General features: G+C 42.3%; 1 protein-coding gene across 3 annotated transcripts in view; it reads right to left on the bottom strand.

The window, feature by feature from the left end:
* Positions 1-3,331: 3,331 nt before the first annotated feature.
* Positions 3,332-26,755, bottom strand: part of Sgk3 (serum/glucocorticoid regulated kinase family member 3) — a 126,778-nt gene continuing 103,354 nt past the window's right edge. For all 3 annotated transcript variants that reach the window (XM_076563673.1, XM_015993528.3, XM_015993527.3), the window contains exons 11-17: positions 25,686-25,798; positions 25,556-25,592; positions 24,198-24,284; positions 22,343-22,438; positions 19,445-19,600; positions 12,027-12,116; positions 3,332-5,228 (exon numbers count right to left, since the gene is read on the bottom strand). In XM_076563673.1, coding sequence (XP_076419788.1) covers positions 5,058-5,228; positions 12,027-12,116; positions 19,445-19,600; positions 22,343-22,438; positions 24,198-24,284; positions 25,556-25,592; positions 25,686-25,798 — 750 coding nt within the window. In that variant the 3' untranslated portion in view covers positions 3,332-5,057. The remainder of the gene's footprint in view (positions 5,229-12,026; positions 12,117-19,444; positions 19,601-22,342; positions 22,439-24,197; positions 24,285-25,555; positions 25,593-25,685; positions 25,799-26,755) is intronic.

Genomic DNA, 26,755 nt, shown 5'->3' with positions numbered 1-26,755 from the left:
AGAGAGGAGACGAGGAAAACACCAAACACTGCAGAATCAACAAGATGTCAGGGATCAATTCATACAATAACTCTAAACATTAACAGTCTCGATCAAAAGACACCAATAGATGGTATCAAAAACCAGAGATTATGTATTTGTTGTATTAACTGGACTCGGCTGGTTAGTTTAAAAAAAAAAAAAAAGATACAAAGTTGGGAGAGAAACATATGTGTGTGGTGGGCCAGTTTGGGGTGAAGGGGATGCCAGAGTGGAGTTTAGATAAGGCCAAAATACATTGTACACATGCATGAAATTCTCAGGGAATAAATACAGATTTTTTAAAAATCCAGGTAACTGGTGAAATAATCTAGCTCCTGTGTCATCCAAGTGTACCTCAGATCCTTTTTCTTCAGCACTTGTGACAATGTTCTCAATTAAGATTGACAGTCAGGGCTGGAGAGATGGCTCAGTGGTTGAGGGCATTTGCTGCTCTTCCAGAGAACCAGAGTTCAGCTTCCAGCACCCAGGTCAGGTAGTTCACAAGCACTTTTATCTCCAGGCTCAGGCGACCCGACCCCTCTTCTGGCCTCTGACGACACCTGCATACATGTGATACATATATATGTGTGTGTGTGTGTGTATGTATGTATATATATATATATATATATATATATATATATATATATATATAATTTTAAAAAATCTTTAAAATTAATAAAGATAAACAAGTGTTAAGGATCAAAATCAATAGATCATTAACAAGGTAAACTAGGGTGTACATGCAAATATATACACATGTTGGGAATTGAACCTAGGGTCTCAGGGGCACTAGACAAGCCCTCTATAACTGAGCAAGACCCCCATCATATGCTGTAATTAAAAAAACACATTACTACACTTATTGTGTATGTGTGCATTCATACCAGAGCACACATGGATGTCACAGGACAACTTACAGATGTCAGCTCTATTTTCTTCCATCATGTTAGGTCCTGGGTATCAAGCTCAGCTAGCATCATTATTGCTGACCCATCTCACCAGCCTATAAGATGTTATTTTTGAATGATTCATTGTCACCACTGGGTCACAGAAAAACCTACCAGCAGCAAGGCTGTATTTACCATCTAAAGAAAACTGAAAAAGTCCAACAGTGATTCCCATTCGCCACTTGTGTGGCCTGATAGTGCTGTATTTCAACCTTCTGCATTCCATGAGTTAACTATTAAAACATAAAAACATTTAACTATTGACAACTCATTGTAGACTTTGCCACAAACATTTAACCAAAACTACAGTAGAAATACCTAACCCCTAGCTTTATTAATTGCTCCACGTACAGTGGGTGTGAGAAACAACGAACCTATGAGATTCATTGCAGCAAAAGAGAATTTATGATAAAAACTGTGATGTCACTTTTGAATACAGACAGATCTGTAAAATCATCAGTGTGTCTGGTCCTCCTGGTGGGCAGGGCTAAAGAGGGACTTAACTGATGCCTTGACAGTCACCTTGTAGCCACCGTATGTTTTCATCTGCAGGCTTCTTTGACCATCTCACTGCTGTACAATGACTCTCAGTACCTTGCTTATTTTATTAAGTTATTTAAGTTATTCTCTACTGTTGCAACTTTGAGTTTTCAAAAATTATATTGGAAGATAATGCAGAATTTTCCCTTTCTCAGTTCGCTTACTTGTGCAAAACTGAACACTGAAGAATCGAAACCGTTTTCAGAACTTACGTGTGTGTGTGTGTGTGTGTGTGTGTGTGTGTGTGTGCGCGCGCGCGCGCGCGCGCGCGCGCGCGCGCGCGCACATGGGGTCGGGGACAGCTTATGGGGGAGGGTTCTCTCCCACTGCGTGGGTCTCAGGGACTGAACTCACGGAATCGGCCTTGGTGGCAACTGTCCTTACCTGCTGAGCTCCCTTGCCCACCCTGGAAAATTATTTGTATATAAGTCTGTTTATCCACTAAGGAATATGCTTAAAAGACTGCAAATGAAGAGTTATATAATTTGCCATGTAACTAAAAAATGTGATATAAACGAGATAAATCTTCAACTAGAATTCTATCAGTGAAGTTAAGAACATTCTTTCCTATATTAGTTTAATAAACATGGAAAGTGGAAAAGAATCCAAAATTTTAAAAAAAAATTGTAGATTTACTTGTGTTCATTTTTGTGTGTGTCATGTGAGTATCTGCATGTATGCATGTATGTGTGCCACGTGCATGCCTGGTGCCTGAGGAGACCAGAAGGTGGTTGGAGTCCTAGAACTGGAGCTACAGGTGATTGTGAGCCACCTGGAGGGTACTGGGAATCAAACCCAGGTCCTTGCAAGAACAGCAAGGGGTCCTTACTTTGGAGCCACCTCTCCAGCCAGTCCCAACATTCTTATACATATTCTGGGTGTTGCCACTCATTTTGACTTTTTTTCCACAAATGTGACTCATTTCAAGGTACTCAGACCATCAGAAACTCATGATACAGCTTCACATTACTGTGTTCTCAAAGAACTCTGGGTGTACCATAATCCCTTGGAAAATCCTGGAGGAGGGTTGGGGGGGGGGTAAAGGAGACTGCCCCTCAGGAGACTAAAAACCTCTTCCCTCTCACCAGGCTCCAGCAGGGAGACCCCAACTATGAAGAGGAGGCCTCCCCCCAGCAACAAACCTTTGCTGCCTTGGGGAGAATGATCTGTAACAAAACAAGGAAGTAAAAATTACCTTTAGTGGCTAATGGTTAAAAAAAAAAATCCCACTTCTACAGGCTGTAATTAACAAGTCATCATCCCAGGTCGAGGAGGGGGAACTGAGAGGATCTTGAGCTTGGGGCCAGGCTGGGTTACACTGAGAGACATCCCTAAAAACAAAACTAACAAGCAGAACTCACTTCCCGACTATAACTAGCCCTCATTTACACCTTCTGTAGTCAGCATGAAACAGCTGACCGTTCAAAAGGCAGATATTTAATAAAATTCTTCCAGTATGGGAGAAAAGATAACCTTGGAACTTTGTTTCCTGACTCATGTATGTCAGTATAAAATAACCCAGTAATTCATGTCTACCCAAATAATTTGATTAAGATTTATACCTTTTTCTCTTACACAAAAATAATTCGCCGGGCGGTGGTGGCGCACGCCTTTAATCCCAGCACTCGGGAGGCAGAGCCAGGCGGATCTCTGTGAGTTCGAGGCCAGCCTGGGCTACCAAGTGAGCTCCAGGAAAGGCGCAAAGCTACGCAGAGAAACCCTGTCTCGAAAAACCAAAAAAAAAAAAAAAAAAAAAAAAATTCACTTTAGTGGTACTACTGTAACCATTATTAATTTTAATTTCAAATAACAGGAACTAGATGTTGATCGTTAATCTTTCTGATAATTTTATTATGCTACATAGATCTGTATTTGTGATCCAAGAAACATCAAAAGTCTAAAATTTGTTCTTAAAAATACAATATTGCACTTTAATTTTTGGCAATTTAATTAAGGGATATCTGAATAAAAAATCATACATGTACAATTTTTGTCTTGATTTATAATCAACAAAAACCTCTGTATTAAAGTAGAGCTTACAGAAGTGCCCCAAATCAAGTATGTACAGTGTAGGAAGGTCCAGTGTGCTGCATGGATATACCACCCGTCAAAGTCAAAGCCAAGCACCGCCTAGCCCAAATCTGCTGAACATAGTTAAGCCAAAGGTGAGAAATTTCTGTCATCTCTTTATCAAGATAACACATGTAAGGGAAGTTTGTTCTTAGGGCAGCTAAGCTCACGACACTGTTTCCTAAAGGACCCGAAAGACTGTCCTCCAGGAACAGGCTTCTCAAGCTGAGCACCCCCTTTTAAATAGTTTCTCTGTACCTAACATCCTTTACCATTACAGATGGAGATGGTAGATGACATGTGATTTTATGGTCACTTTTCGGTGCTATTTCTAAGATTCATGAGGATCCCAGAGGCAGGTGTGGACCTCAGACATAGCGAAAACTCTTCATCAGCCTTCATGAGACCTCGTGTCTGTCTGATCCCTGTCACTGCCAAATGAGTAATACTGAACATGTATCTGCTAAGTCACTGCTACCTTTCGTTACAGTGCAGGAGTGACAGACATTTACACCGACCCAGATTTGCTACTTTACTTTTTAATTCACAATTAGGTAAACATGATAGAAAATTACTTTTTTTCCTGTCATTTTAAAAACTTGATTAGGAAGGCAGTTTTGAAATAGCTATTTGCAAAAACAGACATCAAGGTTGAGACCTACTCAACAGTCTACTAAACCTAAAGAGTCAAAAGGAACATAAATAGAAAACATTTATAATATAAATATATGACAAGAGACATTTATTTTTGGCACCACTAAAAATATCTGGTAGCATTTTATTACTTCTCAGTTCCTTGGGAATTCTAGAACTTTCTAGCCATTAAATATTGTCTTTTCCTCTAGAAGAAAAATGATGCACGGATGAGAACCGAGTATTGCAAAAGCAAAGGATTTCTTTTTGTTTTTTCTTACAGGGGCTGCGGGTGAGTAGCCTCTTACTGTTCACCAGCAGCCAGGGAGTTTCTCCTGCTTTTGCATTTGAATCCTAACAAAAAGCAAATTTCAGAGAACGACTTATCATGGGAAGATAGGGTTTCATCTTAAACTGTCAGGTACCATTTGCATAGTTCTGCTATGATAAAAGTCATAGAATTGTAAAGATCTTACTACATCTTACCTAACTGTAACAGACTATTAAAAACAGTCTATCTTGAATGTGTTAGTGTAAACTTAGCAGGGAAAAAACAGTCAATAGCAAAAAGTTATCTTTAAAAATAGGTTAATGCTAAGAATAATAGCTTTAAATTTTTGTTTAAAAATAAGCTTAATAAACAAGAATACAAATTTCAGTTCAAAACTCAGCTCTTTGAAATGCCCTATTTCTGGCTTACAGCAGAAAATACATATTTCATAGTTTTTAACATTACATGTAAAAATGAGGCACTGTTATACATAGTTGAATATATTCACACAAATTGGCGCTTCTGTCTTCTCCGCAGGCTTGAATTTGTCCAATGGTTTCTGAATGTCAAACTGTTCACAAAAATAAGTCTTCTGAAGGAGGGGCGTAAGAAAAACCGACAAATGCATCGTCTGCCTCCAGAACACTGGCATTCACTATGGAATAGTCAGAAGACACGCACACCGAATAGGGAACCGCCTCCTCCGTGAAGACTGTGTCGAAGTTCCTGATGTCATCTGGTCCGGCCTACAACACCAAAAGCACAGAATTATTTACCTTAGCTTTTCTCTCGTTAACTTAGTTCATTAAAATGTCTTTATGTATTTTCCCTGCCAAGTTTTGATTTCCCCTACCTTATTATTCTGCTCCCTCTGCCCCCCTTTTATTATTAAGGTGAGATTTGTCTATTTTAACAAGTTAAAATTTTTACTGTTAAGTAGGTAGTGATGATAATGGTAAGAAAGACTAGCATAGCAGCATTTCAAATGCCTGAAGCGCGCGCACGCACACACACACACACACACACACACACACACACACACACACACACACACCACCTTTCTCTCAAGACACCACCATCCCTATATCCCTATGTGCTGGAACAAGGCTCAGGGAGATCTCCGCGATAGTATTTTACTCAGAGCCTGCCTGCTCAGTTTATCATTTGGACAGGCGATGCTTTCTAATGGAGGAGTGGGATGTTTTGAGCAAAGCTTTTGCACTACAGAGATGGTCATGAAGCTCTTGGTGAGGACATCCTTGGCTGTAAAGGCCTGAGGCGTCAGCTGATGGGACAGTAGGATGAGCAAGGCAAAATGCTCAGCTCCAAGGCAGAGATTCTCATTCCATGTGCTGACTCTGAACACTTCCCTTCAACTACATTTACAGACAGGAACTGAGATACAAACTCAGGTGACGTGCTTGTAAAAGGCAGGCTAAACCTCTAGGCTATTTCTGCTCTACAGGGAAGGGAAATCCTTAACAAGTCCAGATCAAGAAGTCCAACCGAGTCACTAAGACAGAGACTGGGGCAGAGAAAATAACCCCAGGATATTAGTTAGCCCTGTAAATCAACAAATTAATCAGAGAACAAGGAATGAGCTGGGAGTGCTAAATTCTTCCATGTAAGAAAATCTCCCTCAGAGTACAAAGTTCTCTGGGATTAGAGCATTAAAGACTTTAGAACGAAAAGGAATTCAAAGGGGCTGAAGAGATGGCTGAGTGGCTAAAGCACTGGCTACGGGGTAGACCTGGTTTAGCACTTTCTCACCAACTCTTTCAGCCTTCTCTTCAAGGGCATCTCCATTTCTGTGTCAGCAAAACCACAGCCCCCCCTCCCACCCCCTACCCCAGGCCACGTTAGGCTGGGACGAATTCTCTCTCCTGTCCTCCATTACACTCCTCCCAGATTTTCTCTTAGTTCTGTAGCCGTCTACTTGCAGGGGTCCCTTCTCCCCACCTCATTCCCTGAGGACTCCACCTTTCAGCGCAGACGCAGCTCAGCTCTGTCCCACCAACCCTGACTCTCCTCCAAGGCCACGTCCATTCCTTTCCGTCACCCGGACTAGCACAGACACTCTCTGCCGGGGACCCCACAGCCACCACACTTTCTCAGGATCCAGAGAGGGCGACCAGCACCCAAAGGACAGCACTCTCACCCGACAGAGCCAAGAGCAGAGAGTGACACCAAGAAACACCTCAAGCCCGGCAACTCTAGGTGCCTGGACCCCAGCATAAAAACAAACATGAACAGCACAGACAATGGACCTGTATCAAAACCCAGCAGGCCCTGAAAGCGCGGACGGTGGACATACAAGCCAAGGACTTCAAAATCAGTTGAATGTATATAAAAACAACAACAACAACAACAAAGAAAACAGTTGAATGGAATAATGAAAACAACTCCAGACATGAAAGTAAAATTTAACAAAAAAACAGTATCACTAAAGAAAACCCTAACTGAAATAAAACCGTAAATGAAAACTTTTGGATGTTGAACAAAAACTTCAGAGGTAAGCCTCACCAAGAGTTGTGTAATGGTTTCCTCCAAGATGGACACAAGTCCATCCTTCTGGGAAACTCCTTAAGCAGGAAGGTAAACAACGCAAACTAGCTTCAGGAAGTCCCTGAAACTGACCGAATACAGTAGGCCCCACCCTCTCAGAATAAAGAAGCCAAACTGCAAAGGCGATTCTGTGACCAGACAGGCTGTCCAGAAGCAGCAGAAGCCAGCTGACCTGCCTGAAAGAGGTTTGGATCAACTGAGCCTCTGGAAGGGATGACACTCTCCAACCTGCTGAACTGCCTGCAGGCTGAGTGAAAACGTGTACAGCTACTCTGGAAATCAATATGGTGGTTTCTCAGCAAGCTGGGAATCAATCTACCTCAAGACCCAGTGATACCACTCTTACCCAAAGGATGCTCCATCCTATCACAAAGACACTTGCCCAGCTATCATAGCAGCTTTATTTAGAAACTGGAAGCAATCTAGATGTCCCTCAACTGAAGAATGGATAAAGAAACTGTGTTTAACACAAAGGAATATTACTCAGCTGTTACAGTGACATCATGAAATTTGCAAGAAAATGGAACTAGAAAAAAAAAATCATCCTGAGTGAGGTAACCCAGACCCAGAAAGACAGAATTTTAAGTGGACATTAGCTGTTAAATAAAGTAAAAGTAAAGGATAATCATGTTCTAATTCACAGTCCCCGAGAGGCTAAGTAACAAGGAGGGCTCAAGTTGGGGGGATGCTTGGATCTCCCTGAGAAGGGGAAATAGAATAGATTTTGTGGGTGGACTGGGGTAGGTGGGGATGGGAAGAGAAGGGATCAGGTGGGGGTGGGGTGGGGGGAAAGAGCACTGGGAGAGACCACTGGAACTGGGGGTTACTTAGGGGGTGACGTAGAAACAGTGCAGTGGAAACTCCCTAGATCTAGGAGAGTGACCTAGTGACGTCTCCTAGTAATGGGGGACACAGAACCTGAACTGGACATCTTCTGTAACCAGGCAAGGCTCCTAGCAGTGGGATTGGGACATCAACCCAGCCATAAACCAGAGTCAGGACAGCCCAAAGAACCAGGTTAGAACCAAACACAACTGGCAAAAAAAAAAAAAAAAAAAAAAAAAAAAGTCAGTAAGATGATTCCTAATGATGTTCTGCCATGCTCAAGATTGGTGCCTAGCCCAACAGGCATCAGAGGGCCATCAGCCAGTAACTGATGGGAGCAGATGCAGATGCTCACAGCCAAACACTAGGGTAGAGCCAGGGAACTCTGAAGAGGAGGAGGAGGAAGGACTGTAGGAGCCAGAGGGGTTGCGGACACCATGAGAACATGGCCCAAGGATTTAACTAAGCAGGGCTCATAGGGGCTCACAGAGACTGAAGAAACAGTCACAGACCCTGCATGGGTCTAAGCTAGGTCCTCTGCATACACCTTATGGTTGTGTGGCTTAGGGTTCTTGTGGAACTCCCAACAGTGAGAGTGGGCTGTCTCTGACTCTTTTGCCTGCTCTTGGGACCCTTTTCCTTCTACTGGGTTGCCTTGTCCAGTCTTGATATGAGGATTTGTGCCTAGTCTTATTGTATCTTGTTAGGCCATGTTTGGTGAATATCCTGGGGACGCCTGCCCTTTATTTATTTTGAAGGGAAACAGAATAGGAATTGATATGGACGAGAGGGGAGAGGGAGGAGGACAGGGAGGAGAGGAGGTAAGGGAAACTAATGGATGCAATGTATGAGAGAATTTTGAAGAAAAAAAAAAAAGGTGCTTATCAAGGTACAAGAAACATACAGAACACCAAACAGGCAGGATCAGAAAAGAGATTTCCTACAACACATAATAATCATAATGCTAAATGTACAGAAGAAAGGATATTAAAAGCTACAATGGAAAAAGAAAGTAACATAAAAAGGCAGGCATATTAGAATAACACCTAGCTTCTCAATGGAGATTCTGAAAGTCGGAAAGGTCTGGCCAGATGTTCTAAACCTCTTAAGAGACAAGATGCTAGACCAGACTACTATGCCCAGCAAAACTATCAATCATAATTGACAGAGAAAATCATTCCATGATAAAACCAAATTTAGGCCATTTCCATCTACCAATCCAGCCCTACAGAAGGCACAGAGAAGTCTAGCTGGCACCTAACTAGAGCCTTCACCCCTACTGAACTCTCATGGTAATAAAAAGTACTCTGCACACTATTGAAGAAGAAAGGCAATCATCAATGTACTCTAGCTACAAACCCTGCAACTCACAACAGTGATTTGCTTGCAAGATATACATATAATATGTATAATAGTGGCACAAATGTTATTGGAGCAACCAACCACTCTGATTGAATTTAAGGCCCACTCCATTAGATGGAAGCCATACTCAACACTGCTAAAGTGTCCAAGAACTTGAGACTATATAGGTCATGGGAAATGCAATACTATTATTAGGGGAAATACTAATACTAGTGGAAAATGTAATACTAATATTCTGCTAAAGGAATATAGCAATAAGATGACTCCTAATAACATACTGCTATACCCATAGGTCAGTGCCTTTCTCAGCCATCATCAGAGAAGCTTCTCCTTGTAGCAGAAGGAACTAACACAGAGACCCACAACTGGACAATGTGCAGAGAGTGAGAGACTTTGGAGCACTCAGTCCTAAATGAGGTATCTTCATCAAAGCCCTCCCCTGAAGGCTCAGGGATCTGTGTAGAAAAGGAGGCAGAAAGAGTGTAAGAGTCAGAGGTGAAAGGTGTCTACAAGCAGTGTTTTCCAGACACAACAGGATTGATACACATATGAATTGAGAGAGACTATGGCAGCGTGCAAAAAGCCTGCACAGATCCAAGCCTGAAGGGTTCCCACCCCTAACCATAAGCTATCTTCATTTGATGCCCACTGGCAAAGGGAAAAGTCAGTTTCCTCCAGTGGTCTTCCTGGGTACATTCATTAACCGCCCTTCAGGGTGGACCTCATGCTCAGGAGGAGTAGGCCAACACAAAACAAACTCAATGGCATTCTGTGGACTTGGTTTCATTTTGCTTTGGGTTTTTTTGTTTGTTTTATGGGTCTCTGGTTTCTTTATTTTGACTCACTGGCTGATGTTGCTTGTTCGCTAGACAGGAGAACCTGAGTCACACTGGTGTGTCACTCCAGCACTGGGGGGGGGGGGTGCGGGCAGCCAGACTCTGGGCTCACTGGTCAGCCAGACTAGCTTCAGGCCTGTGAGAGTCTTCAAACATCAATCTCAAACATCGTCTCAAAACATCAATAAAACAAAATGGATGATGTCTGAGGAATGACACCAAGGATTTCCTCTTGGATACCTTCATAGGAAACTGAACACATGTGAATGCACACCCATGCAAACACACAACAACAATGACTTTGGAGTCCCAACCCCATGCAAACAAACAATGGCTTTGGAATCTCAACCCCATGCAAACACACAACAATGACTTTGGAGTCCAACCCCATGCAAACACACAACAATGGCTTTGGAATCCCAACCCCATGCAAACAATGGCTTTGGAATCTCAAACCCATGCAAACACACAACAACAATGACTTTGGAGTCCCACCCCATGCAAACACACAACAATGACTTTGGAATCCCAAACCCATGCAAACACACAACAACAATGACTTTGGAGTCCCACCCCATGCAAACACACAACAATGGCTTTGGAATCCCAACCCCATGCAAACAATGGCTTTGGAATCTCAAACCCATGCAAACACACAACAACAATGACTTTGGAATCCCACCCCATGTAAACACACAACAACAATGACTTTGGAATCCCACCCCCATGCAAACACACAACAATGGCTTTGGAATCTCAAACCCATGCAAACACACAATGACTTTGGAATCCCACCCCATGCAAACACACAATGACTTTGGAATCCCACCCCATGCAAACACACAACAATGACTTTGGAATCCCACCCAGATTTGAATATTGACACTGTCACTTTTCATCCAGCTGTGACTGTCTGTCCATTCACTCACTCATTTATAAACAGATATACTAATGAGAACATTAACTGTAGTAAGTTCACAGCTCATCTGAGGAGCATGTTATAAATAATAGCCAAATACAAAGTATGTATCTATACAAAGAAAGCTACCGGAGATTATTAACATTACTACTGACAATTTGTTTATTACTATATGTTAGTTTCTAAGACTTTACATGCTGTTCATTCTGTCAAACACATCTCTGACCAGCCTTTCTTTTCTTAAAAATGTATCTTTAGGTAAACTACAGAAGATCTAATAAGTTTAGCTAGCATGAACATAACATTTTAATAACACTTATGATTTTCTAAAAAAGACTTGACAATTTATATTCTCATTAAAGACTTTGCTTAGGGCTAAGGATACAGCTGAACTGATAAAGTATTTGGCAAGCAAGCATGAGGACCTACAGTCAGACCTCCAGGACCCATGTCCAGCAGAGCAGTGTTAGACATGTGTAATTCCAGCACCAGGGAGGCAGACAGGACAGGGTGAATCCCTGCAGCTCAGTGGCAAGGCAGCCCAGCTGAAATGAGTGAGCTCCGGTTCAGTGAGGGAACCTGTCTACATGCACATTCGCGCGCGCGCGCGCGCGCGCGCACACACACACACACACACACACACACACACACACACACACACACACACGTCCCAGGAAAAACATCGTTATCTTCACTTGAATGTTGGTTTAGTACAGACAGAAATGATAATGGCTACCTTAGTTTCCACCTATTTATTAAGATCATCCTTTTGACATTTGACAAGAAGCATTTCATAGGAACTATGTAGGAAGACACTTCATGGAACCGTGATATCATTGGTCACCTTGAAGCTGCTGGTTTTTGTTTTTTTTTTTCTTTTGTGGAATACTAGGCAAGCCCTCTACCACTGAGCTAGAAGCTTCTCAGTGACAGACTACACAATACTTAGGCACCGACTCCTTTTGAGTTAGCTTCAGGGATCTATTTCCAAAATCATACTTCTAGGTTTCACTAGTTTAGAAAAAATATAGACTTACCACATTAGGATTAAATGGTGGTGGGATCTTTTTTTGTACAAGGTCAGTCCAGCTGAGTGATTCAAAAAAGGGATGATTCTGGATTTCAAGCTAGAAAATTAAAAAAGGTGTTTTAGTAATGACAAAAACTTAACCACTCAATGAAGAATGTTATAAGGTTGAACTATTTCCACTTTGCACTCAGTTTTTTTCAGTGGGATATTTCTGTCACTCCTGGTCACACCCTGGAAAGACTAACTTAGAATCAGCTGCTTGTGCTTAAGCAATGTGCCTTTCACGGGCAGTTTCCCCACAGGTAAAACAGGGTCAAGCATTCTGTCCTACATATTTCATGGGTTTTTATAAGATGAGCATAAAACGTGGGAATGAAAATGTCATAGAAAGAATAAACCATTACACAGGTATAAATAACTAATACCTGAAAACACATAAAAAGTCAGCAGACGCTTATGCAGTGAGAGCCAAGGCCAGGACCACCCCCAAACACACCACAGTCCTCGTGTGGTGGGTTAAAAAAAAAAGATTTCTTAAAGCAATGACTGAAGGAGGTAGTTTTTTTTTGTTGTTTGTTTGTTTTAAGATTTAGTTTAGTAGACCAATAACCCCTAAAGAAATAGAAACAGTCATCAAAAGTCTCCCAACTAAAAAAAGCCCAGGACCAGATGGTTTCAGTGCAGAATTCTACCTGACTTTCAAAGAAGAACTAATACCAATCCTCTTCAAAGTGTTCCACACAATAGAAACAGAAGGAACACTACCAAACTCTTTTTATGAGGCTACAATTACCCTGATACCCAAACCACACAAAGATGCAACAAAGAAAGAGAACTACAGACCAATCTCCCTCATGAACATTGATGCAAAAATACTCAACAAAATATTGGCAAACCGAATCCAAGAATACATCAAAACAATCATCCATCACGACCAAGTAGGATTCATCCCAGGGATGCAAGGATGGTTCAACATACGGAAATCAGTCAATGTAATACACCATATAAACAAACTGAAAGAAAAAAACCACATGATCATCTCCCTAGATGCTGAAAAAGCCTTTGACAAAATCCAACACCCCTTCATGATAAAGGTCTTAGAAAGAATAGGAATACAAGGAACATTTCTAAACATAATAAAAGCAATTTATAGCAAGCCAACAGCAAACATCAAATTAAATGGAGAGAAACTCAAAGCGATACCACTAAATTCAGGAACAAGACAAGGCTGTCCACTCTCCCCATATTTATTCAATATAGTACTAGAAGTTCTAGCTAGAGCAATAAGACAACAAAAGGAGATCAAAGGGATACAAATTGGCAAGGAAGAAGTCAAACTTTCACTATTTGCAGATGATATGATAGTATACATAAGTGACCCCAAAAACTCTACCAGGGAACTTCTACAGCTGATAAACTCCTTCAGTAAAGTGGCAGGATACAAGATCAACTCAAAAAAATCAGTAGCCCCCCTATACACAAATGATAAAAGGGCTGAGAAAGAAGTCAGAGAAACATCACCCTTTACAATAGCCACAAATAATATAAAATACCTTGGGATAACACTAACTAAACAAGTGAAAGACCTTTTTGATAAGAACTTTAAATCTCTAAAGAAAGAAATTGAAGAAGATATCAGAAAATGGAAGGATCTCCCATGCTCATGGATAGGTAGGATTAACATAGTAAAAATGGCAATCTTACCAAAAGCAATCTACAGATTCAATGCAATCCCCATCAAAATCCCAACACAATTCTTCACAGACTTGGAAAGAAAAATACTCAACTTTATATGGAAAAACAAAAGACCCAGGATAGCTAAAAGAATCCTATACGATAAAGCAACCCTTGGAGGCATCACCATCCCGGACCTCAAACTCTACTATAGAGCTATAGTAATAAAAACAGCTTGGTACTGGTATAAAAACCGACATACGGACCAATGGAATCGAATTGAAGACCCTGACATTAATCCATGCACATATGAACACCTGGTTTTTGACAAAGGAGCCAAAACTATACAATGGAACAAAGAAAGTATCTTCAACAAATGGTGCTGGCATAACTGGATGTCAATATGTAAAAGATTACAAATAGATCCATATCTGTCACCATGCACAAAACTCAAGTCCAAGTGGATCAAAGACCTAAACATAAATCCAGTTACACTAAACTTAATAGAAAAGAAGATAGGAAGCACTCTTGAACCCATTGGCACTGGAGACCATTTCCTAAATAAAACACCGACAGCACAGACCCTGAGCACAACCATTAATAAATGGGACCTCTCAAAACTGAGAAGCTTTTGCAGGGCAAAAGACACAGTCAATAAGACAAAAAGACAGCCAACAGATTGGGAAAAGATCTTCACCAACCCCACATCTGACAGAGGATTGATCTCCACAATATATAAAGAACTCAAGAAACTAGACATCAAAGCACTGAACAGTCCAATTAAAAAATGGGCTAAAGAGCTAAACAGAGAATTCACAAAACAAGAACTACAAATGGCTGAAAGACATTTAAAGAAATGCTCAACATCCTTAATCATCAGAGAAATGCAAATCAAAACGACTCTGAGATACCACCTTACACCTGTTAGAATGGCTAAGATCAAAAACATCAATGACAACCAATGTTGGAGAGGATGTGGAGCAAAGGGAACACTCCTCCACTGTTGGTGGGAATGTAAACTTGTACAACCACTATGGAAATCAGTATGGCGGTTTCTCAGAAAATTAGGAATCAAACTACCTCAAGACCCAGCCATCCCACTCTTGGGCATATACCCAAAGAATGCTGATACATACCATAAAGATACATGCTCAGCTATGTTCATAGCAGCACTATTTGTAATAGCCAGAACCTGGAAACAACCTAGATGCCCATCAACGGAAGAATGGATGAAAAAAATGTACATATACACAATGGAGTACTACTCAGCAGAGAAAAACAATGAAAGCATGAAATTTGCAGGCAAATGGATGGAACTAGAAAATATCATCCTGAGTGAGGTAACCCAAACCCAGAAAGACAGTTATGGTATGTACTCACTCATTGGTGGATTCTAGATATAAAATGAACAATCAGACCACAACCCATAGAACCATAGAGGCTATATATATATAGCATGGAGGTCCGTAGGACGACTGTGGCATATAATAAATTTCAGTTTTACTCAATTATTGAAAAAAAAATAGCCAAATGAATGGAAACACATGAACTATGAACCAAAGACTGAGGGGCTCCCAGCTGGATCAGGCCCTCTGAATAGGTGAGACAGTTGATTGGCTTGATCAGTTTGGGAGGCATTTAGGCAGTGGGACCAAGTCCTGTGCTCATTCCATGAGTTGGCTGTTTGAAACCAGGAACTTATGCAGGGACACTTGGCTCAGTCTGGGAGGAAGGGACTGGACCTCCCTGGACTGAGTCTACCAAGTCGATCACAGTCCTCGGGGGAGGACTTGTCCTGGAGGAGATGGGAATGGAGGGTGGGCTGGGGGTAAGGGGAGGGCGTGGGAGGGGGGAGAATAGGGGAACCCATGGCTGATATGTAGAACTGAATGGTATTGTAAAATAAAAAATATATATCACAAAAAAAAAAAAGAAAAAAAAAAAAAGATTTAGTTTAGTTTACTCTGTGTGTGTGTGTGTGTGTGTGTGTGTGTGTGTGTGCGTGCATGTGTGGATGTAGCTCTGTGTATGTGTGTGTGTGTGCATGTGCTCACAGAGGTCAGAAGAGGTATCAGGTTCCTTGAAGCTGGTGTTACGGATGTTTATGAGCCGCCCAGTACGTGTGCTGGGAATCAAACTCTGTTCCTCCTGCATAGGAGTCAGCGGCACTCAGCCTCTGAGCTGGCTCTCTGGTCCTGGGCTGCTCTTTTGCTATTGCCGTATCTGCTGCTACTCACAGTGCACAAAGCAAGCTTTTATTTCTTAAACACAGACAGACAGACAGGCAGACAGACACGCAGGCAGGCAGGCAAGCATATAAACAAAGAAAATGATAGCTGACTACTGATGTCTGAAAGACAGGTAAGAATTAACCAGACAATAAATCAATAAGGGAGAATGCTCCAGATGAGCATGAAGACCCTAAAGAGTGAGTCTGCTCAAGAAGCGAGAGTCCTGCAGCACAGAGAAGGAATGTTCTCATTCATGCTCATCTCCTCTCTCTCCTCTCTCCTCTCTCCTCTCTCTCTCTCTCTCTCTCTCTCTCTCTCTCTCTCTCTCTCTCTCTCACTCTCTCTCTCTCACACACACACACACACACACACACACACAGTTGGTAAAATATGGAAGTTGGTAGAAACAAGAAGTGAGGTCTGTGTTTCAGACTCTGGCCAGAAAAACCAAATAGGACATTTAGTTGGAAAAGGAGCACAGAGTATCAGCAAGATTTCAATTAAAATAAATGAGATTGAATATGAACATTCTTGTTTTAGAGGATTTTTGTGTATATGATGCATATGTATGTGTTATGTAAGCCAGAGGAAATGCCTGGTGTTTTCTATCACTCTCCACCTTAAGCTTAACTGAATCTGGTGTTAATTCAACTAGACAGGCTGCTTAGTTTCCCAAGACCCTCTTGTTTCCACTTCTCCCGTTGGGGGTAGGGAGCTATAGAAGCATGCACTTTGCACAGTTTTCCACGTGGGCCCTGGGGATCTGAATGCAGGGCCCCCTGCTTGCTCAGCAGGTACTTCACCAGCGGAGCCATCTCCCAAGCCCAGGACTGAAGACATGAAGACGTGACGGAAACCAGAGCCACCGCCCCAAGAAGAGGTCAACCACGGAGCCCTGCACACCTCATGGGCTGAGGAAGATCTTGAACAGTTCACAGAGCAGAGTGAGGAGAAGGGCCCAGAAATAGAGCAGGGCAGGTACAAGGGAAGTGTGAGCTCCAGGAGAAGCCGAGACACCGAACTGGCTAGAAGAGGAAGCTGAGGAATACATCTGTTAATGTTTCACTACCAACTGGAAGCGAGAAAAACAAGAGAGCAGGTATTTGTGCAGGCAGAGGCGCACACAGGCCCTGGCAAAGGACTAGGGTCCAGGACACCGGTGGAGACAGACCTTTTCCAGGGCAACAAGAAGATGAGGTAGGTGCAGCTCAGGCTAAGACCACAGTAGGCAGCAGGAAGCTCCCCCACACCCCACACAGTAGTAAAAGCCCAGTAAAGCAGAAGGAAAGATCATCTGCCCTGAGATGGGCGGGGTCAACACAAACATTCCAAAAAGCTTAAAGAAATAGAAACATTTACTTTGGTGTGTTTTGTTTTTGTGGTGCTGGAGATCAAAGCCAGGACCCCTACTACACACTAAGCACATTATCCCCCTGAGGTATACCTTTAGCTTACATTATTCTAAAAAAGAGAGCAAACCGTACAACATGCCCAGGTTTCTGCTGGAGCTGTATTCAGTCAATGCAACTATCTACACAACATTCCATGGTTAACAAAAGTGTCTGGCTGCCCTTCTCTGTTCTTAGTAAAAACTGAGGAGATCAACTGCACAACGTAGCACATCATAAAGTGATACATGTAGTTATCAGGACAAGGACTAGAGGGTTGCCCCCAGTGATGGAAAAGCTGAGCACCATTGCATTAATTAAATCCCACAGAAGCACAAGGAAAGACAAAAGCCACAGGAATCTGGAGCTGGGAGAGAAGTTTTGGGATAGTGAGCAGGCAGCAGGGCGCATCAGCTGAATGGCGAGACAGGAACTCGGCCAGCAGCGGTGAGTGCAGGAGCTGCAACCACCACACTGCACGCTTGTGCTGCGCATGGCCCAACCTGACACTTTCTCAGCACTGTTCAGCACCCAGGGTACGGCAGCTGGACTTATCTAGTGTTGCGATTTCTGATGGTGAGCTCCACGAAAGGATGGCGCCTGCGGGGATGAACATTAACCAGACCGAGGCAAACAATGACAGAGGTACCCACTGAGCTGCGTGGGAGGTGGGGGGGAATGGGGGGGAGGAGAGCAGGGCGCGCGGGGGTGGGCGCGGGGGTGGGCACAGGCACTAGCCGAGGCACCTACTGGCCGGCCACACAGTTCAAGTTGAAGGTAGAAAACAGCCTCCAAAGAGTCTCTGGAAAAGGAACTGAAACGTTCATGTTTCTCACCGGTTTGTGAATTTGCTGACATGCTAACATAATATTGATAACACCAGCAAACTGAGTTCCCTGATCTGAAACAATGGGCAGATCTCATAATTATCTCTAGGGGGTGTTAGCAAATTCTCAAAAAAAGAAAAGCAATGCAATTTAAGGTTATTTTAAAGTGAAAGGCATACCTTGTACAGAAAAATGGTACTTAAAAAATATCCTTTTAAAGCTGGGTGTGAATGGTGACACATGCATTTAATACCAGTACCAGGGAGTAGAAGCAAGTGGATCTTTGTGAGTTCAAGTCCAGCAAAGTCATATGCATATGAGAGACCCTGTCTCAGAAGCAATTCTTAAAAAATCTATTATTATTTGATCATTTTGTGTGTATGGGTGTTTTGCCTGCATGTATGTCTGTGTACCACACGCCTGCAGTACTCTTAGAAGCCAGAAAGGGCATTGAATCACCTGGAATTGAAGTTACAGATGGTTATGACCTGCCATACGGGTGCTGTGGATCAAACTAAGGTCTTCTGGAAAAACACCAGCTCTCTTAACTGCTGAGATATTGCTCCAGCCCCTTAAAATGTCCTTAATAAAGAAAATACCGTAAACATTTACATAACCTTAAACCCCAACAAAAGCTTAGAGTTGGGTGATTTGTGTTGTAAGTTCAGGGAAATGTTGCTATTATTTAGCAACAAAAATTTAAATTTCTAAGGTTGGGTGTGGTGGCATAGTCCTATAATCCCAGCACTTGGGAGGTGGAGGCAGGTGGATTGCCGCTAGTTTGAGGTTAGTAGTCTGCACAACACAGACTTTGCCTGAAAACAAAACAAACAGCAGCAGCAACAACAACAACAACAACAACAACAAAAAAAAAAACCACAAGAAACAAAACACCTGGGCATGGCACACGTTTCTACTCCCAGCACTCTGGAGGCTGAGGCAGGAGCATTCGAGTTTGACTTAAGTATTAAAACTCTTCTAAAAAAAAATAAACTGACAAAAAAAAAAAAACCAAAGCAGTTAAAAAATATACTATAGAACACCTCACAAGGAGGAGATGGGGAAGGGGAAGCTGTCATGATGGAAATCAGCAAACAGCAGAGGACAGAAGCTGGGTACTGGTTACCAAGGTCAAATGAAAACAGAACTATGGTAAAGTAAATAAACACTACCGGAAACTGGGGACAAGGATGCTCCCTCCCCCTCAACTCTATAGTAACAACTATTTCAATAAATACCAAATAAGGATTTGTCTCCAAATTTTAAATAAGTTTAACAATTGGTACTCAGAAATGCAATACATACAAAGTCTTCTTTGGCACCAAGTCGATTCTGCCTGTTTTTTTCTAGGAGTTCTTCCAGAATGGACCACGCTGTGAGGCTCACGCCTGGCCTCAAGTTCAGGGGCTTATGAAGAATATTATCATACATTTCAGCAACATCACGGCAGTAAAAAGGAGGCTGGGGGAAAAAGCAAAACAAAACAACAGAGGTCAGTGAATTATGTGACAGGGTTTAAAACATGTTGGACTGCTGAGTGAGGTGGCCTACGCCTTTAATCCCAACACCTGGAAGGCAGGGGCTGGTGGGTCCCTGTGAGTTTCAGCAAGGTCTACATGGTGAATTTCAGGCCAACCAGGACCAAGAGTTGGCCTTGGTCTTCAGAGAGCAGTTGGGTAGGGAAAGCTGCAGAAACTCACGGCCTCTTGGGAGCTGCAGACATCGGTAGGTAGTCTGTGGCAAAGATTCTAGGGCTCTAATGCACTATCAAGCTTAACACATACTTGAACCAGGGTCAGTTTTTCAGTAACTCTTTGTGGACTGCTTTTCAGTCACACACTTGTAACATTATGTTTTACAGAAAACAATGACTGGCCATATCATAGTGTGGTGGTTGGAATAAGAATCACCCCCCAGAGGCTCATATATTTGAACGCTTAGTCATCAGGGAGTGGTACTATTTGAGAAGGATTAAAAGATGAGGAGGTGTGGCCTTGTTGGAGGAGGTGTGTCACTAGGGGTGGGCTTTGAGGTTTCAAAAGCCCATGGCAGTTCCAGTGTCTCTTGAACAGTGGATCAGGATATAGATCTCAGCTATTGCTCCAATGCTGTATTTCCCACCATGACAATAATGACTAAGCTTCTGAAACTCAACAAGTCCCTGTTGTAGAATATTATTTTAAGGTGTGTTATTTTTGTTTGTGTTGCATGTGTTTAACTCTGTGAAGCTGTTACTGTGCCTGTGTAAACCACCTGATGGTCTAATAAAGAGCTGAACAGCCAATAGCAAGGCAGGGGAAAGGATAGGCAGGGCTGGCAGGCAGAGAGAAGATATAGGAGAAATCTGGAAGGAGAAAAGCAGCAGCAGCCACAGAAGGAGGACGACCCAGGGGCCAGCCACCCAGCTACCCAGTAAGCCATGGCAAGAGTAAGATTTACAAAAGTAAGAGAATGGGAAAAGCCCAGAGGCAAAAGGCAGATGGGATAAGTTAAGGAAAGCTGGCAAGAAACAAGCCAAGCTAAGGCCAGGCATTTGTAATTACGAATAAGCCTCCGTGGTGTGATTTATTTGGGAGCTAGGTGGCAGGTCCCCAAATGAGCAAAAACACCAAGTCCCAATTAAATGCTTCCTTTTATAAGAGTTGTCTTGGTCATGGCGTTTCTTCACAGTCTAAGAACAGTGACTAAGACACAGAGGTATGATGATAGAGTCATTGGAAATTGGCATTCCAGACAGACCAAGTGATTTAAGATTTGAGAATAAAGTCATCCAAAAGGTAGATAGGGACCTGAAGATGGTGTTCCCTCATAAGTACATGTAATGATTACAATATTGGGAGAATGCCTTACAGCTAATTATCTAGCTGAAAGTTTTGAAATAAAAATAATATTTAAAGTTAAAGGAGTTTTATAGCCCTGTCAGTTTTCTTTTTTTTTATAAGAAAAAAAATTTGCCTTTTAAAATATAACCTTATTTCATACTTCCAAGCCCTTCAAAGAAATACAAAGGATTCTGACATATCTAGATGACAATTCGTACCTAAATAAAGTGAAGGTATTAAGTGGTTATCTGACATCCATTGTCACTATCATTGCTTAAAAAAGGAGCTTTTAACAAGGCATCCACGGTTGAGGGAAGGACAGTGCTTGTCTGTGTCTGCCTATTATTCTTTGGAATCTAGAATATGCTGAACTTCACTGAGTCTCTCTCTCTCCTTAGCTGATGACAATGCATTTAGCACCAGCTCTGGCGGTCACCTCACAGGTCACTGTGTGGAGCTGCTGTATACTTAGAGGACCACAAAAACTATCTAGAAAGCAACCCCAAATCCTTCAAAGGGGCCAAAGGAAAGCAAACTTCAGGGGCTGGGGAGATGGTTCAGTCACCTAAGGGCTTGCTGTCCAAGCCTGAGAACCTGAGTTCAGATCTTCAGGACCCACATAAAACGCCAGGAATGCCTGTAACCCCAGTACTGCGAGCTCTGGCCTCTGCACACACACCACACACACACACACACACACACACACACACCCCACACACATAAAAGGAAAACAAGTATACTGTTATGAAGCTATGTAAACTAAGAAGCCCACATGGGTTGCCCTGTGTTGGAGTGATCTCAGTGTAGGAATAAAAATTCCATTTCACCAATCGCTTTGGCTGGCCTTCAGTGTCTTAGTGAAAACTATGGAGTTCAACTGCACAGTAAACATAATTTTTTCTCAGTGAATTCTTTAAACCATGATGTTTTCAGAGAAGGGAAATCGGTGGTATCCAGTGATAGGAAAGCTGGAAATGTAAGCAGGAATTCATTCCCATAAAAACAGAATGAAAGGCAATACCGCAGAGGCATTATCTTTTCAGACATATAGTATTAACGTTAATAATTGAAAACTCAGCCTGGCCGTGGTAGCGCACGCCTTTAATCCCAGCACTTGGGAGGCAGAGGCACTCGGATCTCTGTGAGTTCAAGGCCAGCCTGGTCAATGCAGAGAAACCCTGTCTTAAAACCCCTCCCTCCAAAAGTAATCAAGTTTTTCTTCATGTACATATTCCTAACCTGGTTTTGGGCTGGCTCATTTAACAAGGTCAGGACCACTTTGCTAGTCACATCTCATCTCAGCATCTCTGGGACCATTTAATGAGATTATTATTATATTATCAAGAGTGCAATGGAATAATAAAAGGACAGAAACACATACCAGTCCGTACAGCATTTCATAGAGAACAGCTCCCAGGCACCACCAATCCACGGTGTTGTCATAGGGCTGCTTTCTAATCACTTCAGGTGCAAGGTACTACAGAAAAAAATAAAAACATTACAACAACTCAGTGAACAGAAGACAATTTTAGGAACAGATAAAGTGAACAAATTTTAGGTACTATTACGAATACTAAAGACAGATTATCTAGATTTTCAATGAGTTGTACACTCTCATTCTGCCACAGTGTTTTTTGTTTGGTTGGTTTTTTTTTGACATCAATTGGTACACTTCAGAACATAAGTACACACCACTTATCCAGAGATTAAGGCCATAAAGAAAAGAAGGGAAACGCAAGATCATAATGCTGAGTATTCTTGGGAGAAAGTCTTCCATCAGCTTTATTATTTCAGAATTTAGATGGGAAAGGCAGTACATGTCTGTTATTCTAGAATTTGAGAAGGAAGATATGAGGATCAGGACCTGGAGGTCAGCCTGGAGAGGTCAAACCTGTCTCAAAAAAAAAAAAAAATCCAACTGATCATTATTTAAAATGTTTCCACTTAAAGATCGAGTTCACCTGTTCCTACAGTCTCACTGCACTACTAAAAGGCGGCCTTGAATTCTTGAGTTCAAGGTGCTTTGTGGCCCCAGGCTCAGGTTAAAAAAGAATTCTTAATTTGGCAATTACCCATATGCCCTTCATACTGAGAATTATTACTAAGAATTACAGTAGCCTATTCCCAAGCAAATTTAGAAAGCTTAAATTATTTTAATTTGTAAAAAAAAAAATCTCAGCCGGGCGTTGGTGGCGCACGCCTTTAATCCCAGCACTCAGGAGGCAGAGCCAGGCGGATCTCTGTGAGTTCGAGGCCAGCCTGGGCTACCAAGTGAGTCCAGGAAAGGCGCAAAGCTACACAGAGATACCCTGTCTCGAAAAACCAAAAAAAAAAAAAAAAAAAATCTCATCATAAATTCATACACATTAACTGTACATATTAAGGAGGGTTATATGACATTTCCATACACGTATACAGAAAGATTTAAAACAAACTATAAGAATTACTATTAAAAATAAAATACACATTATCTCCTTGAAACATGATTAGAGAATGGGATATGTTCTGGTAAATACTCTGAGTTTCTTTCTTACAGTTACAAAATGTTTTTCCATATCTGCTAAGCTCATTTAAAAACTATCTTTAGATTTATTTAATTTTTATGTGTGTGCATTTACCTGCACGAATGTATGTGCACCGCATGCATGCAGTGCCCTCAGAGGTCAGAAGAGGGTGTGTGATCCTCTAGGATTGAAGCTAGGGCTGGTTGTGAACCACACCGTGTATCCTGGGAACTGAGCTCTAAGCTTGCACACGAGCAGCTAGTGGTCTTAATCGCTGAGCTATATCCAGCCCTGATACAGCTCATTTTAAAACACAGCTTTAATAATATTCACATATTCAATACTCTTTTATATGTTCAATACTCATTTACATATTCAATACTCTTCAAAGTGCACAGCTCATTCACAGTGCAGTGTATCTATCTCCACCCTGGACTTTAGGACATTTTCACTTGTTTGAATTCTTTTTAGAAAGATCAGAAATATAATTAAATGTTTAAAGACATTCAAGGCAACCTTTTAATACTAAAAATTATAAGCCTGCTATCTTTGTTAGAGTATTCAAAAGGGTCTGGTGGCATTTCACAACCATAATGAGAAATTCCACTATACACTCTAAATCCCCAGAAAGCTGGAAGTCCTAATAAGTTTTATTTCACCTCTTCTGTTTATGTAGTGTGTGACTCGTATTACATTTTATAAGTTATATCAATGGTCAGACATAGTGCTTACCTCTGGTGTCCCACAAAAGGTTGTGGTGGTATCGGAAATAGCAATTCCTTCTTTGCAAAGCCCAAAATCTGTTAAGACAACATGCCCCTGACAAACACAGGGCCGTGAGATATAAAGCAATGCATAGACACGAATTAGCAAGCTTTAAACTGTCACAACTTTTTATTTTATGTGTATGTATGCATGCCCCAGTGAGTGTACGTACACTACATGAAGGCAGGTGCCCGAGAATACTAAATGGCATCAGGCCCTCAGTAACTAGAGATACAGGTGGTTGTGAGCAACCTGATGTGGATCCTGGGAACCAGAGCTGGGTCCTCTGTAAGACCAGCAAGTGCTCCTAACCACTGCTCCATCCCTCCTTTTTTTTAAACATAATAAATAATGTGTGTGTGAGTTTGTGTGCAACAGATAGAAAAAGAGAAAGAAGTGTGTGTGTGTGGGGGGGGTAGGGGACGGGACGAGAACTGTGTGCATGTGCAGGTCAGGAGACAACCTTCAAGGGTCGATTCTCTCTTTCCACTGTGGGTCCTGGAGACTGAACTCGGGTTGGCTGTCCGACTCTCTGGCAAGTGTCCTTCCCCCCACTGTGTGATCTTGCCAGCCTATTATTTTTAGTTTTTTGAGACAGAGTCTCACAGAGCCCAGCTGGCCTTAAGTTTATTATGCAGTGGAGGAGATCAGGAACTACTGAGCCCCCCGCCTCCACCTCCCAATTGCTGGGACTACAGACATGTGCAACTGTGCCCAGTTTTTTTTCCAGTAAGGTGAATCCAGGGCTTCCTGCATGCTAGGCAATCACTCTATTCACTGAGTTATATCCCTGGACCCAAACTGATAATTTTGAAACCCTTTTTATTTTAAAATAACTATAAAAACATAAAATTGCAAAAAACAGTAGAGAGTATAACCTCATCCAGTGTACACCATTTTATTTCATAGTACAAAACTCCTAATTATAATACTGACCTTATCTGGTGTCGCTGTTTTGAATATGCATAATCCTGTGTGTGCGCGAGCGCACGTGTGTGTGTGTGTGTGTGTGTGTGTGTGTGTGTGTGTGTGCGCGCGTGCACGCTGTGCAATATACGTGTACTGCTGTAGCTCTCACCACAGTCAAGATAGGGAACTACTTCATCACAAGGGTCCCTCCATGTGAGGCTTTTATCTCTGTGGGCGCTCTTCTTTCAACCTTGTCCCCTTATAAACACAAACAGGACCCTCCGAAGCCTAACGTCACCTCACGAACACTACAGAAATGCAGTCATACAGTAAGGAACCCCTAAGATGTCTGCCCCATCATGCATAATAACAACGAAAAAGAAAAACTACAAGGTTTTTAAGAAGATAACACTTACCATCGAATCCAAAAGAATATTTTCTGGCTTCAAGTCTCTATATCAAAGTAAGAGAAAAGAAAAGTCTGAGTGTTACCTGAAATACAGTATTTGAGAGGTATTTCCCGTGTAATTTAAACACACAATTCACCTGTACACTATTTTGATGGAGTGCAGGTAACCCAAGGCGCTGGCGATTTCAGCAGCATAGAACCTCGCTCTGTGTTCAGGAAAAGACCGTTCTCTTTGTAAGTGGAAAAACAGCTGCAAAAGCGAAGAGAGGCCGTTAGCATCAGTCCCATGCGGCAAATAGTTTCTGATATTCTGAACATAAGATGTGAAGGTACAGGCAAGCTCAGGGCTGTCCGGCCCCTATTGCTCATCCTCAGCCGCTATCTCTCACGTGACTAACGTTGCACTGTCTGTCTTTACACGTGCACCTTTGATCGCCCTTACTGACGTCTCACCTCCCATTACTCCTCTCGGTCCTCAATGTGGCAGCACCCACACCGTTCCAGATAACCACTTTAGAAAGGATTACTAAGGAAAACCTACAATTTTGATGTTGCCATGTAATTAGCATTCGGGGCCTCTGTGGGCGGCTTAATCAAAAGCACTATGCTGAGGTTATTATATACTTGTATTAATCTTCCCAATAGCTTTGTGGTAGGAAATCAATGAGGAAGCTACCTCAGAGAGGCTGATCTGCCCTGCACTGCATAACTTATTTTCTGATACTCCACTTAGCTCTAATGAAGAGACTAAGCGGTACACAAACACTCCATATATCCCATGTCAGGATTTTAAGCATGACTATCAGGGAGACAAGGCTGGCAAGAACAACAGGGGAGCTGGGCACCGTGGTGCATGCCTATCCCAGCATGGGGGGAGGCTGAGGAGGAAGGGCTGAGCTTGAGGCCTACAGCCTAGGCTAGGGAGTGAGACTCTAAACAAAAAACAAACCAACAAAGAGCCAGGTATGGTGGCACACGCCTCTAAACCCAGCATTCAGGAGGCTGAGGCAGAGAGTGATATAAATTTAAGGCCAGCCAGGGCTACCCAGGGAGTGCCAGGTCAGAAAGAACTACATACACAGCAAGGCCTCATCTCAAAACAATGAAAGCAAGACAATGCCCCTAAAAGAGAAAAATCAACATCGGAGAACACAGGATGAGACCACGCTCCACCTCTACCCCGTTCCCTGGTCTTTCCTCCCAGCCT

Source organism: Peromyscus maniculatus, chromosome 2 (assembly GCF_049852395.1).
Source record: "Peromyscus maniculatus bairdii isolate BWxNUB_F1_BW_parent chromosome 2, HU_Pman_BW_mat_3.1, whole genome shotgun sequence".
In the NCBI taxonomy this organism is placed as follows: domain Eukaryota; kingdom Metazoa; phylum Chordata; class Mammalia; order Rodentia; family Cricetidae; genus Peromyscus; species Peromyscus maniculatus.
Note: the sequence above shows the minus strand (reverse complement) of the source record. Positions and strands in the feature narration are given on the sequence as shown.